This window comes from Phyllobates terribilis, unplaced genomic scaffold, assembly GCF_046119375.1.
Source record: "Phyllobates terribilis strain yellow unplaced genomic scaffold, ASM4611937v1 Scaffold_85__1_contigs__length_6476398, whole genome shotgun sequence".
In the NCBI taxonomy this organism is placed as follows: Eukaryota; Metazoa; Chordata; class Amphibia; order Anura; family Dendrobatidae; genus Phyllobates; species Phyllobates terribilis.
In genome coordinates this window covers 1,786,702-1,802,426 of record NW_027362845.1, presented here as the reverse complement: position 1 = coordinate 1,802,426, position 15,725 = coordinate 1,786,702, and the positions used below count along the sequence as shown (strand labels likewise).

Here is a 15,725-nt window from a genome sequence, read left to right as displayed (position 1 = left end):
ATTTGGAAAGAATTGTTTTTCAAATTTTGGTGGAATATAAGTATTTGGTCAGTTACAAACCAGCAAGATTTCTGGCTCTCACAGACCTGTAACTTCTTCAAGAGGCTCCTCTGTCCTCCACTCATTACCTGTAGTACTGGCACCTGTTTGAACTTGTTATCAGTATAAAAAACACCTGTCCGCAACCTCAAACAGTCACACTCCAAACTCCACTATGGTGAAGACCAAAGAGCTGTCGAAGGACACCAGAAACAAAATTGTAGCCCTGCACCAGACTGGGAAGACTGAATCTTCAATAGGCAAGCAGCTTGATGTGAAGAAATCAACTGTGGGAGCAATAATTAGAAAATGGAAGACGTACAAGACCACTGATAATCTCCATCGATCTGGGACTCCACACAAGATTTCACCCCGTTGGGTCAAAATGATCTCAAGAAAGGTGAGCAAAAATCCCAGAACCACACAGGGGGACCTAGTGAATGACCTGCAGAGAGCTGGGACCAACGTTACACAGGCTACCATCAGTAACACACTACGCCGCCAGGGACTCAGATCCTGCAGTGCCAGACGTGTCCTTCTGCTTAAGCTATTACATGTCCGGGCCCATCTGAAGTTTGCTAAAGAGCATTTGGATGATCCAGAAGAGTATCGGGAGAATGTCATATGGTCAGATGAAACCAAAGTAGAACTGTTTGGTAGAAACACAACTCGGCGTGTTTGAAGGAGAAAGAATGCTGAGTTGCATCCAAAGAACACCATACCTACTATGAAGCATGGGGGTGGCAACATCATGCTTTGGGGCTGTGTCTCTGCCAAGGGACCAGGACGACTGATCCGTGTACATGAAAGAATGAATGGGCTCATGTATCGTGAAATTTTGAGTGCAAACCTCCTTCCATCAGCAAGGGCATTGAAGATGAAACTTGACTGGGTCTTTCAGCATGACAATGATCCAAAGCACACCGCCAGGGCAATGAAGGAGTGGCTTCGTAAGAAGCATTTCAAGGTCCTGGAATTGTCTAGTGTCTCCAGATCTAAACACTATAAAAAACCTTTGGAGGGAGTTGAAAGTCTGTGTTGCCCAGCGACAGCCCCAAAACATCACTGCTCTAGAGGAGATCTGCATGGAGGAATGGGCCTACATACCAGCAACAGTGTGTGCCAACCTTGTGAAGACTTACAGAAAACATTTGACCTCTGGCATTGCCAACAAAGGATATATAACAAAGTATTGAGATGAACTTTTGTAATTGACCAAATACTTATTTTCCACCAAAATATGAAAAAAAAATTATTTCCAAATCAGACAATGTGATTTTCAGGATTTGTTTTCTCATTTTGTCTCTCATAGCTGAGGTCGACCTATGATGTCAATTACAGGACTCTCTCATCTTTTTAAGTGGGAGAACCTGCACAATTGGTGGCTGACTAAATACTTTCTTGCCCCACTGTATTATATGGCAGCGCAATTGCAACATTTGGGTGGGTGGCATAGCGCTGCAAACCCAAATAGTATTAAGCGGTTAATTACCTCAGGAACACCGTGGAATATTCCTATTCATATAGTGGAACTGAATGACCTCGCACACAAGAAATCACTATACCCTACACTTGCTCTACTCTACAAGGTCTGGGATAGGGGTAAAGATATAATGGAAATAGGAGACTGCAATGAATCTACACCTATATGGTTTAATAATAAATATGCAGAGGTCTATAAATTAGAGGGATTCCGGAGTTGGGAGGATAAAGGAATATATACGATATAAAACATATATACGATATAAAACATATTATCTGAAGGAATACTTAAGTCCTTTGATCAATTAAAGGGGGAATTTGGGTTGACAAATAAACAATTCTATAAATCTCTACAGTTTCGGCATTCATTTAATGCACAATCAAGATGGACGCTCTTTTGGGTAGAAAATAATACTTTTGTTAATTTGCTTTTAGAGAAGGGAAATCCTAAGGGTCGTATTTCTGATATTTACTGAGTCCTTCTTGATAATTATTTAAAAATATTTCCTTCTCCAGCTAGACAAAAATGGATGGAGATATAGGTCCAATTTCTGAGGATCAATGGGGAGCGGTATTAGAACTGGTTCCCCAATTATCTTTATATGAGGCGCAGAGATTTTCCCAGATCATATTAATACATAGGAAATATAAGACGTCTAGATTCCTATGTAACATAGGATACCGGACTGCCGCTGAATGTCCAAGATGTAACATGGATGCTGCGGGCCTATTACATCCGCTATGGGAATGCCGGGAGTTAGGTAAATACTGGAAAGGAGTTCTGTCTATTATAAAGAGGGTATATAAAATAGATATTCAACCAGACCCCAAAGAATGCCTATTAGGTATATTAGAAGATGATATGGAATTTGACCCAATTTCAATAGGGATTTCACATATTTTATTTCAAGCTAGGAAACATATTGCATCCAAATGGATTAACCCCTCACCTCCAGAAATGAGTGAACTCAAAAATAGGATAAATAACATTATCACATTAGAAAAAGGGGTATATAAAAAACAAAACTGAATGAATAAATTAGAGAAAATATAGGGCTTATGGTTGGATACACCTGGAATGCCATCAAGGGGGTTATTGTTGGAGAGACAATGACTTATGGGGGAGGGGGGTATTGGCGAGGTCTAATGTTTCATTGTAATGTGTATTGGAATTCCTTAACATGTGGTATGGGTAATATAGCACACCTATATGTGTATAGGATTATAATGTTTATTACAATATTATGGTTATATAAAAGATTTCAAGAATGTAGAATGTTAATTGTAAGATATAGTAACTGCAAGTTATCAGACGGTAATGGGCAAGCTGAAAGTATATATAGGAGAGATGCATGTATGTGATCCCTATGGTATGTTATTTTATTATTGTATGTACTGGTTTATTGTTTTGTAACAAAAAAACTAATGAAAAAATCTCAATAAAAATGTCTTAAAAAAAAAAAGAATAGGAAAAAGGCTTCTCACTTGTGTGAATTCTCTGGTGGTTATTAAGATGCGCTTTCTGGTTAAAACATTTCCCACATTCTGAACATGAAAAAGGCTTCTCCCCTGTGTGAGTTCTCTGGTGCTTAACCAAAGCTGATTTCTGGTTAAAACATTTCCCACATTCTGAACATGAAAAGGGCTTCTCCCCTGTGTGGGTTCTCTGGTGGTTATCAAGAATCACTTTACAATTAAAACATTTCCCACATTCTGAACATGAAAAAGGCTTCTCCCCTGTGTGGGTTCTCTGGTGGTTATTAAGATGCGCTTTCTGGTTAAAACATTTCCCACATTCTGAACATGAAAAAGGCTTTTCCCCTGTGTGAGTTCTCTTGTGGTTATCAAGAATCATTTTACAATTAAAACATTTTTCACATTCTGAACATGAAAAAGGCTTCTCCCCTGTGTGTGTTCTCTTGTGGTTATCAAGAATCATTTTACGATTAAAACATTTTCCACATTCTGAACATGAAAAAGGCTTCTCCCCTGTGTGAGTTCTCTGGTGATTAATCAAATCTGATTTCTGGTTAAAACATTTCCCACATTCTGAACATGAAAAGGGCTTCTCCCCTGTGTGGGTTCTCTTGTGTTTATCAAGAATCATTTTACGATTAAAACATTTTCCACATTCTGAACATGAAAAAGGCGATTAATCAAATCTGATTTCTGGTTAAAACATTTCCCACATTCTGAACATGAAAAAGGCTTCTCCCCTGTGTGAGTTCTCTTGTGGTTATCAAGAATCATTTTATGATTAAAACATTTTCCACATTCTGAACATGAAAAAGGCTTCTCCCCTGTGTGAGTTCTCTGGTGCTTAATCAAATCTGATTTCTGGTTAAAACATTTCCCACATTCTGAACAGGAAAAGGACTTCAACCCTGTGTGGGTTCTCTGGTGGCTATTAAGATGCGCTTTCTGGTTAAAACATTTTTCACATTCTGAACATGAAAAAGGCTTCTCCCCTATGTGAAGTCTCTGGTGCTTCACAAAATCTGATTTCTTGTTAAAACATCTCCCACATTTGGAACAAAAAAATCTATTGTCCACTGTGTGAATTTTTTGATGTTTAAGAATAGACTTTTCGAGGGTAAAACTATTTCCATTTTCTGAAAGTGAAAATGACTTCTTTCCTTTATGAGCAGTTCGTTTTTTAATGCTTATTTTTTTTTTTGACATTCCTTAGTAGTCAGTAATGAATCAGAAGACAGAACCTGTTTCAAAGGATCAGATGACAGATCTTTGCTGTGAAGGGATGATGGCATATCTGGAGTAATGGCATTCACTTCAATTGTATCCTGTGGGATCTCAAGATCATCCGATTTAAAAATCTCCTGTCCCTCTAATCTCCTGGTATAGTCATCTACCAAGAAAAAAACAATTATTAATTTTGAATAAAATATCCTTGAATTTATATTTTTGAACATTTCTACTTAAAATGTCTGTAGAAATGACAAGTTATTGACAGAATGACAGTTCACAGTCTAATTGAAAACCTCATAGAATAAACCAGTGGAGCATAGTGTTCAACTGTTTGTTCATTCAGCCTCCAAAATATGGAATAAGAAGCCATCAAAAAAGGTTATGTAGGTGAAAATTATACCAATAAAAGCTTCTACTCATCAATAAACCGATCCAGCAATCTCCGCTCTCCTAAAATCAAATCTCCCCTCCGCTACTGAGCCTTGCAGTGCGCCAAAACCACATTTAGCCTCCATGTATTTGGCATTACTATAGTGAGTGTAGCATCGGCGTCTCTGCCCCCTGCCAGGCAGAGACGCCGTCCCTCTCACCTCCTCGCTCCCTGCGCTCCCCGCCCGGCGTCCTCCAGCGCTCCTCTTCCTGCTGCTGCTGGCGCGCGCTGCTTCCCGGGCACTGTGCTTAGGGCGCGCGCTCCCTCTCTCTTAAAGGGGCCGCGCGCGCCGTCCTAAGGAGTTCCCGGCCAATAGCCGGAGGTCCTCCCATATATAAAAATGGAGGTGCCTGAGCAATAGTTGTTGCACAGTGTTCTTACCTCTGCTTCAGCCCTAAGGTCCTGCTGCAAGCCTGACTACTAGTCCTGCCCGCCAGCCTGACTCCCAGTCCTGTCCGCCAGCCTGACTACTCTCCAGCCCGACAGGCTGTCTTCCCTTCAGTCCGCCAGTCTGTCTATGGGCTCTGCCAGCCCACTTACCTGGAAGCACCTGCCTGTTACCTGCCGTGCCTGCCAGCCCGCTTACCTGGAAGCACCTGCCTGTTACCTGCCAGCCCGCTTACCTGGAAGCACCTGCCTGTTACCTGCCGTGCCTGCCAGCCCGCTTACCTGGAAGCACCTGCCTGTCACCTGCCTGTTACCTGCAGGCCTCCGCCGTCACTTGCCGTGACCACCTGACAGCCTACCTAGAGACTCCTGCCAGCACTTGCCGTGCCTACCTGACAGCCTACCTAGAGACTCCTGCCAGCACTTGCCGTGCCTACCTGACAGCCTACCTGGAGGTTTCTGCTTGTTATCTGCCGTACCTACCTGGAGGTTCCTGCTTGTCACCTGCCTTGTCTGCCAGTCCATCTACCTGGATCACTCGTCAGCCTGCCTGCTGCTCCCATCTGCAATACTCCCTACTATCTGTACCGTGGGAGTCACCAGCTCCCATACAAGGTCGTCCCCAGAGTAACACCTGGTCCCTCTGCTCGGACCCTTCCTGGTCACGGAGTCGATTGAGCCGCCGTACAACCATGGTCGCTTCGAGCTGATACCTAGTTACGCCCCTCTGGGTCCCTCCTTGTACCGCAGCACAGAGGTTCCACCTCCCGGACCCGTAACAGTTTGCTCGGGCCATAGAACCCAGTGGCCCCCAAGCCCCCTCGCTTACTGACCTGTACCAGGAGGTCTCTCGTCAGAGAGCCCAACAGGAAACCATCCTGAACTATCTGCGGAATGTCAACTCCCATCTGGACACGCTGTCTGTCCCACCTGTGTCCGCCTCAAGTCGTGCGACTCCCGCTTCGGCAGCACCGCTGCTCACCAATACCACGGCATCCAGCCCAGGTCCCCGGCTTTCTGCGCCTCCTCGTTTTGGAGGTGACCTCGTCTCATGTCGGGGCTTTCTGAACCAGTGTACGCTGCACTTTGAACTTTTGGCACATCAATTTCCCTCCGACCGGGCCAAGCTGGCATTCATCATGTCTCACCTCACCGGGGAAGCACTGGCATGGCTCAACCCCCTATGGGAGAGAGGGGATTCCCTGGTGTCTGATCTTCTGGCTTTCCTCTCTGCCTTCCGGAAGGTCTTTGATGAGCCCGGACGAAAATTTCTACTGCCTCCTCATTGCTCCGTCTCCGCCAAGAGAGTCTCACCGTGGCCCAGTATGCCATACGCTTCCGTACCCTTGCTTCTGAGCTGACCTGGGGCAACGAAGCCCTGGTGTCCACCTTCTGGGAGGGTTTTTCCGGTCGGATTAAGGACGAGTTAGCCGGCCGGGACATTCCTACCACCTTGGATGATCTGGTGTCACTTGCTACTCGGATCGACATCCGTTTCCTGGAACGTGCTAAAGAGACTACCCGGGAGAGAAAATTTCCTCGCCTTGCTCCTACTTTCCAGAGACCTGCCTCTCAACCAGCTACTCCACGGGCACGCTCGCCCGAACCTATGCAGATCGACCCGACCAAGATGGTCAAATCTCACCAAGAGTCACGCCAAGCAGAGGGGAGCTGTTTCTATTGTGGCAGTAAGGAGCACTTCATCCGTTCCTGCCCGGAGAAGCTGGGAAATTCCAGTGTCTAGGACCGCTCGGAGAGGTCGTCCTAGGCAAAAGTAAACCCTCTCCGTCCATGACTTTGTCTGTCTCTATCTCCTGGGCAGAGAACCGTTACTTTGAAATTGCTCACCTGGATTCTGGAGCCGCTGGAAACCTCATTTCCCAGTCCTTGGTAGAGAGATATCGGATTCCCACCAAACCTCTGGCTGAACCATTGGCAGTCGCCTCCGTGGATGGAAGACTCCTTCCGGTGACCATCCTGCTTGTCACAGAACCTATAACCCTGCAGGTGGTAATGCTGCATTCTGAGAGGATCTCCTTCCATGTGCTCATGTGCTATCCGGACTCTCTCACTCCCTATTGCTAGGTCTACCCTGGCTTCAGAGACATGAACCCGTGCTGAACTGGCAATCCGGTGAAGTACTCTGGTGAGGGCAGGATTGCCATAGGACCTGCCTGGTTCCGGTTCGCCCGGCTCGTCCTCCACCTACCCCGGCTAATTTGCCCGGTCTACCGGCACCTTACTGGCCCTATGCAGATGTCTTCGATAAAAAGGAAGCAGAGACACTGCCACCTCATAGGCCATATGATTTCCCGATCGACCTGGTACCCGGTGCCACTCCACCCCGTGGGAGTATTTAACCGTTGTCGTCGGCCAAAACCTGGGCCATGTCGGAGTACATCGAGGAGAATCTGGCCAGGGGATTCATCCAGAAATCTACCTCCCCGGCTGGAGACGGATTCTTCTTCGTCAAGAAGAAAGATGGTTCATTATGCCCCTGTATTGACTATAGAGGACTCAACCAAATCACGGTCAAAAACAAATACCCCCTGCCGCTCATCTCCGAGTTGTTTGACCGTCTTAAGGGAGTTAGGATCTTTACCAAGCTAGATCTACGTGGGGCATATAACCTGGTCCGGATCCGTCAAGGAGACGAGTGGAAGACGGCATTCAATACCCGGGATGGTCACTATGAATACAGTGTGATGCCCTTCGGTCTCTGCAATGCTCCCGCCGTCTTCCAAGAATTGGTCAACAACATCTGGACCTAGACGATATCTTGGTCTTCTCTCCGGATCTTCCCACACACTGGAGGGATGTTCGTCAGGTCCTGCTTAGGCTCAGGCAGAATCACCTCTATGCAAAATTTGAGAAGTGCCTCTTCGAGCAAACCTCTCTTCCATTCCTGGGCTATGTTATCTCCCAGACAGGCTTACGAATGGATCCCGAGAAACTCTGCTGTCCTAAAGTGGCCCCGTCCGGAGGTGTTGAAGGCAATTCAGCGATTCCTGGGCTTCGCCAACTATTATCGTCTCTTCATCCCGCACTTCTCTTCCCGGACTGCTCCCATCTCTGCGCTCACCTGTAAGGGAGCAAATCCCAAGGAATGGCCGCCCGAAGCTGAGGAGGCCTTCCTTTCCTTAAAACAAGCCTTCTCCTCTGCCCCAGTGCTGCACCATCCGGACTGCAACAAACAGTTCTTCCTGAAGGTTGATGCTTCCTCCTCCGGAGCCGGAGCGGTGCTCACCCAAAAATCTTTATCCGGGAGAATGGTAACCTGCGGCTTCTTCTCCAAACTCTTCTTCCTCGTCTGAGCGCAACTACTCCATAGGAGACCAAGAACTGTTGGCCGTTAAATTGGCGCTGGAGCAGTGGCGTTACCTGCTTGAAGGGGCTCTATACCCAGTGATCATCTATACGGATCACAAAAACCTGGCATATCTCCAGAATGCCCAAAGACTCAATCCGCGTCAGGCCCGGTGGTCTTTGTTCTTCGCCCGCTTCAACTTTATCCTACATTACCGCTCAGCGGGCAAGAATGTCAAAGCCGACGCCTTGTCCCGATCCTTCCTGTCCTCCAATCAAGAGGAGGAGCCTATGCACATCATCGACCCCTCCAAAGTGATGACTGTGGCCCCCTTGGATCTGACTCGTCTTCCACCCGGTAAGACGTTTGTAGCGGTTCCAGATCGTGAGAAGGTTCTTCACTGGGGTCATTCATCTAAACTAGCCTGCCATGCTAGCCAAAAGAAGACCTTCCTGCTTATTACCCGGCATTACTGGTGGCCTACCCTGCACAAGGATGTGGCAGACTTCGTCTCGGCCTGTTCGTCCTGTGCCCGCAACAAAGTTCCCAGACATCTTCCAGCCGGTCGCCTCCTGCCTTTTCCTGTACCTGCTGCCTCATGGCAGCACATTGCCATGGACTTTATTACCGATATCCCTGTTTCTGCCGGTTGTACAGTCATTTGGGTGGTCGCTGACCGCTTTTCTAAAATGGCCCACTTCAGCCCTCTGCCTGGTTTCCCGTCTGCATTAGAGCTGGCTAAGGATTTCATCCTTCATATCTTCTGTCTTTATGGCCTACCCCTCCACATTGTGTCGGATCGAGGGGTTCAGTTCACCTCACGCTTCTGGAGAGCTACGTGTAAGCTGCTGGATGTCACCCGGGATTTCTCCTCCGCCTACCATCCACAGTCCAATGGCCAAGTAGAGCGTATCAACCAAATCCTTACCAGCTACCTCCGGCACTTTGTTAATGCTCACCATACCGATTGGGTGGAGCTCCTACCATGGGCCGAGTTCTCCTACAACAACCATGAGAGCGAATCTACTTCTAAATCCCCGTTCTTTGTGGTCTACGGTCAACTTCCCCGGATTCCGTTTCCCATCTCCTCCTCGGTGGACAACCCTGCCGCGGAGTCTCTAGTCAGCAAATTCTCCACCATTTGGGAAAATACTAGATCCGCACTTCTTCAGAAACATGCTGACAAGAGACGTCTGGATCCTCCTCAATTCCGTCCAGGAGATAAAGTCTGGCTCTTCCAAACATGTCCGGCTCAAAACACCCTCCTATAAGTTGGGTCCTCGGTTCATCGGTCCATTTGAAGTCCTCAAACAAATCAACCCAGTGGCCTACAAGTTAAAACTCCCGGCCACCTTGCAGATTCCCAACTCCTTCCACGTATCTCTCCTCAAACCAGTTGTGTTTAATTCTTTTTCCAACAATCCAGGTACTCCCCCTGCTCCGGTTTCCGCTGAGGACGTTTTTGAGGTAGAGAACATTCTGGCCACCAAGAGGGTAAGAGGAAAAACCTTTTTTCTGGTGGATTGGAAGAGGTTTGGCCCAGAGGAGAGAACTTGGGAACCCAGGGAGAACATTCATGCCCCGCTTCTCCTTTAAAAATTTCTTTCTGGCCAAAAAAGAGGGGGCGTAAAGGGGGGGGGGGGGTACTGTAGCATCGGCGTCTCTGCCCCCTGCCAGGCAGAGAGGCCATCCCTCTCACCTCCTCGCTGTTACCTGCCGTGCCTGCCAGCCCGCTTACTTGGAAGCACCTGCCTGTTACCTGCCGTGCCTACCTGGAGGCCTCCGCCGTCACTTGCCGTGACCACCTGACAGCCTACCTAGAGACTACTGCCAGCACTTGCCGTGCCTACCTGACAGCCTACCTAGAGACTCCTGCCAGCACTTGCCGTGCCTACCTGACAGCCTACCTGGAGGCTTCTACTTGTTATCTGCCGTACCTACCTGGAGGTTCCTGCTTGTCGTCACCTGACTCGTCTGCCAGTCCATCTACCTGGAGCACTCGTCAGCCTGCCTGCTGCACCCATCTGCAATACTGGTCAGTCCCTACTATCTGTACCATGGGAGTCACCTGCTCCCATACAAGGTCGTCCCCAGAGTAGCACCTGGTCCCTCAGCTCGGACCCTTCCTGGTCACGGAGTCGATTGAGCCGCCGTATGACCTTGGTCGCTTCGAGCTGATACCTAGTTACGCCCCTCTGGGTCCCTTCTTGCACCGCAGCACAGAGGTTCCACCTCCCGGACCCGTAACAGTGAGAAGAACCCACTTAATTTACAGTGTGTGGGTCTCCTGGAGCACAATCTGGGCACTATGTGTTGGGTATTAAAATACTCTCCAACATCCATTGTATGCTAATTTCCAGAAGGGGCCCGTGGAGTCAAAATAATTGCTACTCCTATAGATTAATTCACTGAGGGTTATAATTTCCAAAATGGAGTCACTTTATGGTGATTTCTATTGCTCTGGTTTTCTGCCATTTTGTCATATTAAGGTTTCTGTAAATGGTGGGTCCCATCTCCCCGGAGATCTGCTCCTGTGACGTCTGCTTCTGTCACCAGTAGCAGCCTTATTCATTCTGCAAGCGGCGCTGGTGATGGAGGAGACGTCAGAACCATAAGCTCTGGGCGGTACAGGTTCTGTCCAGCCAGTAAGATTAGGGTGCCTGGGACCTGTAGATATGTTACATCCTCAATAAAAACGTATGTAAGAGGGGAGAGCTCCAACACTAAACCAGAGTTGCACTCATTTATGGTGGACCATTGGAGCTACTATGAGTCCTGAGCAGAAGAGTATAGAAAGTATTAGTGCCCCCATTTCAGGAGAGATTGTGCAGTAATCTGAGTTCCTTAGGACTGAAAACATAATGGAATTTATGACGTGGAGTGAATCCATGAAACCAGGGCTCGATCCATGCCAACCCATCTCCTGCAGGCGGGAATAAATGTATATTACAGCCATCAGCCACGCACAGCTTAGAGATATATCATGGCACAGGTGTAATGTTTTTTTCTGTAGTTTATCACAATCCTGTTTGAAGTTGTTGGTTTTAAAAGAAATTGAAAAGTCAGGATAAAGGGAAACTCTGTTGTTATTGTACAGAAATTCACACTTGGCCTCACTGCACATTTAATGTTGTCGATCATAAAAGTGAAGTTTGGCCAGAAAGACTGGACCTGGTCTTGTAGGGACCATATGAGGACATTCAGCAGCACAGAAGGGAGAGAAGGTAGATTCATCCAATAAGATATCAGGGATCTAGGAAGCCAACAGCATCATTACCCTCCGCTTTCTCTTACAGCCCATCATAATATTTTTCTTCAAGTAATTTTCCAGCTTGTCAGCACATTCTACATACGCTGTCATTTGGCTTTGTAGTTTACAGATCTGAGCAGGTAATGGTCAGTGTCTTCTAATCCCAGGTGGTAGGTGGATCCTCCAGATTGTAAGTTCTACAGAAAAGGTCTTTCACAATTACAAAATGTAATGTGAACATTTTTGGATGGAGGAAAATGTTGTGGTCTAGAGGTAAAATTGTGATCACTAGTGTTGAGCGAGCATGCTCGACACTGCTTGGTACTCGCCCGAGCATCTCACTACTCGGGATGTTCGGTGAGCACCAAGTATTTCCGGGTTACTCGGGCGGGAGCTCGGGTCTCCGCCCTGCATGTTTGGCGCTCTTTACAGAGCCAATGAACATGCAGGGATCGCCAGCCAGTCACTGTAATGCCGCAGCCATGTTGGTTGTGGGCATTACATTGATTGGCTGGCCGCACAGCGTCACCTCGAGTATTTAAAACCAGGCGCCGCCATCTTGGACACAGACGGCCGGAATCAGCTAGTGTAGGGAAAGTGCTGCTGAGCTAGGGAGTGATTTATAGTGCGAAATAGGTAGTGTAGGGTCTCTAAAGCCTGCCAAATCAAACAAACAGTCCTTCTCAGGACTAATATCCATCCCAGATATCAGGCAGGCAGGCTGTATAGGAGACGCAGTGGTTATACCAGCAAACGCTGCACTACAGTCCTGTGTGCTGCTCCTGTTGCTGAAATTGCTGGACTTAGCTCCAGGTCTCGGGGGCCAGGAAAAATCCTTTTTTTTTCATTTAAATCCTCTTTTTTTTTTTTTCCTCCTTCACACTGTACAAATACCAGTCTTATTAACCCCCCCGCCCCCCCCATAAAAAAGTGTCTGTGTAGCATTGGCATCTCTGCTCCCTGCCAGGAAGAGACGCCGTCCCTCTCACCTCCCCGTGCGGCGTCCTCCTGCGCTCCTCTTCCTGCTGCTGCCGGCGCGCGCAGCTTCCCGGGCACTGTGCTTAAAGCACGCACGCGCTCCCTCTCTCTTAGAGGGGCCGCGCGCGCTGCCTAAGGAGTCCCCGGTCAATAGCCGAGGGTCCTCCCATATATAAGGCACCTCCTCCAAAATGGAGGTGCCCGAGCAAAAGTTGATGCACAGCATACTTACCTCTGCTTCAGCCCTCAGGTCCAGTTGCCAGCCTGACTACTGTTCCAGTCCGCCAGTCTGACTACTCTCCAGCCCGACAGTCTGCCTTCCGTTCTACCCGCCAGTCTGTCTATGGGCAAGTCCGCCTGCTTACCAGGAAGCACCTGCCAGTTACCTGCCTGCTGCCTGCCAGCCCGCTCACCTGGGAGCACTCGTCTGTTACCTGCCTGTTACCTGATAGCCTACCTGGAGGCTCCTGCTGTCACTGGCCATGTCCACCCACCTGCTAACCTAGAGACTTCAGCCTGCTTGGCCATCACTTACCGTAGCCTACCTGAAGGCTCATGCTGTCACTTGCCGTGACCACGTGCCTGTTACCTAGAGACTTCTACCTGCCCTGCCGTCATGTGCCGTGACCACCTGTCAACTATTCAGAGACTTCTGCCTGCCTGTTGTGTTCATCCGCTATACCGGTCAGTCCCAGCCTGCTGACCCGTGGGAGCCACCTGCTCTCTTACAAGGTCGTCCCCAGAGTAGCACCTGGTCCCTCTGCTCGGTCCCTCCCTGGTCACGGAGTCGTTAGCCGCCGTACGACCAGGGGCGGTCTGAATTGATACTTAGTTACGCCCCTCTGGGTCCCTCCTTGCACCGCGGCACAGAGGTTCCACCACCCGGATCCGTAACAGTCTGTGACAGTTCAGACACAAATATATCTGTTTAAAAGAGTCTGGTGTAGGCCAGAGAAATAGAAGTGTGGTTTTGCAGTTCCACGGTTCAAACCTCTGTGTTATCCACTTTTGGGCCATTTTTACCTAAAAAAAACAGTTTGAGTGTATACACCAGTAAATTATAACTGTGGTTTTGCCGTTCCACGGTAAAAATCTCTATTATCCAGCTTTTGGTATTTTTTCCGTAAAGAAAAACAGTTATAGATTCTCCCTGATTGTTCAGACACAAATATATCTGTTTAAAATAGTCTGGTGTAGGCCAGAGAAATAGAAGTGTGGTTTTGCAGTTCCACGGGTCAGATCTCTTTATTATCCTGCTTTTGGGATTTTTTGCCATAAAGAAAAACAGTAATAGTGCTTCCTGATTGTTCAGACACAAATATATCTGTTTAAAAGAGTTTGGTATAGGCCTGAGAACTAGAAGTGTGGTTTTGCAGTTCCACGGGTAAAATCTCTGTATTATCCTGCTTTTGGCATTTTTTGCCGTAAAGAAAAACAGTAATAGTGTCTCCTGATTGTTCAGACACAAATATATCTGTTTAAAAGAGTCTGGTATACACCAGTAAATTATAACTGTGGTTTTGCCGTTCCAAGGTAAAAAATCTATATTATCCAGCTTTTGGTATTTTTTCCGTAAAGAAAAACAGTAATAGTGTCTCCTGATTGTTCAGACACAAATATATCTGTTTAAAAGAGTTTGGTGTAGGCCCGAGAAATAGAACTGTGGTTTTCCTCTTCCACGGTTCCAATCTACTTTTTATTACCCTTTTTCCATTCATAGTGCGAGTGTAAGCTATTTTACTTCATTTACAATGGACAAGGCGCGTGGCAAGGGACGTGGAACTGGACGTTCTGGTGATGGTGCGTGCAGAGGACGGGGCCGTGGCCAAGGTGAAAATGTGCCACAGCCAACAGCTACATCTTCTCACTCCCAGTTCTTGACCGAATTACTAGGGAAGCACAGAACAACACCAGTATTTCGACCTGATCAGTGTGAACAGGTTATTAATTGGATAGCAGATAATACTTCCAGTTACCTGGGCACCACCACCTCCGGTCTGTCTTCCACACAGTCAAATCTTAGTAGCCGTGACTCTCGACCCCATACTCCTCCTTACCCTGATGCTCCTTCCTCCCACCATGCCAAGTGTCATCACACAGCAACTGATCCTACACTTGGACACTCTGAAGAGCTGTTCACTGGTCCATTTCCAGATTTGTGGCCCTCGCCTGCTCCGCTTGAAGTGGTGGAAGAGGAGATCCCATGTAGCGATGCCCAAATATTTGAACAGCCACTGCCACAGGAAGTCGACGCTGGCAATTTGTCACAAGAGGTGGACGATGACGAGACACAATTGCCAGGAAGTGAGGAGGAGGATTGTGGTTCGCAAGTGGAAGAGGAGGAGGTGGTGTATGATCTAGTAACTGACCCAACGTGGCAGGAGGACATGCAGAGTGAGGCCAGCAGCACACAGGGTGAGGGAGGCAGAGTACCCCAACAGGCAGGAAGAAGCAGTGTGGTGGCCGCACACAGAGGGCAGGCAACAGTTCCCCGTAACACCAACACGAGGGACGTTGCCAGTACAACCTGTAGGTCTTCCAGAGTCTTGAATTTTTTTAAAGACTCTGCTGATAACCCCAAAAAGGCCATTTGTACCACCTGCCATGCCAGCATCAGCAGGGGTGACAAAACTACCAGCCTGACCACCACCAGCATGATCAGGCACATGGCAGCAAAGCACCCGACTTTGTGGGGCGAACCCCACAACCAATGTCAGCGGGTATCACCACTGCTTCTTCCACTGTTGTGCGTGCAATAGAACCCCCTGTTGTGTGTGCAAGGCAATCCCCTGTCCATACTGCATGCAAAGATGCCCCCTACTCTCAGTCTTCACTTGTTACGGCAGTTTCTCAAGAAACAGCATGTAATGCACACGCCCGGACTGACTGGCATGTGCGTGTTTAGTGATTCCACTGTGCCATGAACCGGAGAGTGCCTGGAGGGGCGTAACTAAGTATCTGCCCGATCCGACCAAGGTCGCACGACGGCATACGACGCCAGTGCACCAGGGAGGAAAAGAGCAGAGGGACCAGGTGCTACTCCAGGTCAGACTCCGGACACGGCTGTTGACCCACCCCGGGGAATACAGGAACAGGCAGACTAGAGCGCAGGCTGGGTAGGGTCCAGTACAGACTGGGAGACAAAT

General features: G+C 48.0%; 1 protein-coding gene across 1 annotated transcript in view; it reads right to left on the bottom strand.

Moving 5' to 3' along the window:
• Positions 1–4,064: 4,064 nt before the first annotated feature.
• LOC141197646 (uncharacterized) overlaps positions 4,065–15,725 on the bottom strand; it is a 38,901-nt gene continuing 27,240 nt past the window's right edge. The window contains exon 7 of the mRNA XM_073662727.1: positions 4,065–4,387. Coding sequence (XP_073518828.1) covers positions 4,185–4,387 — 203 coding nt within the window. The 3' untranslated portion in view covers positions 4,065–4,184. The remainder of the gene's footprint in view (positions 4,388–15,725) is intronic.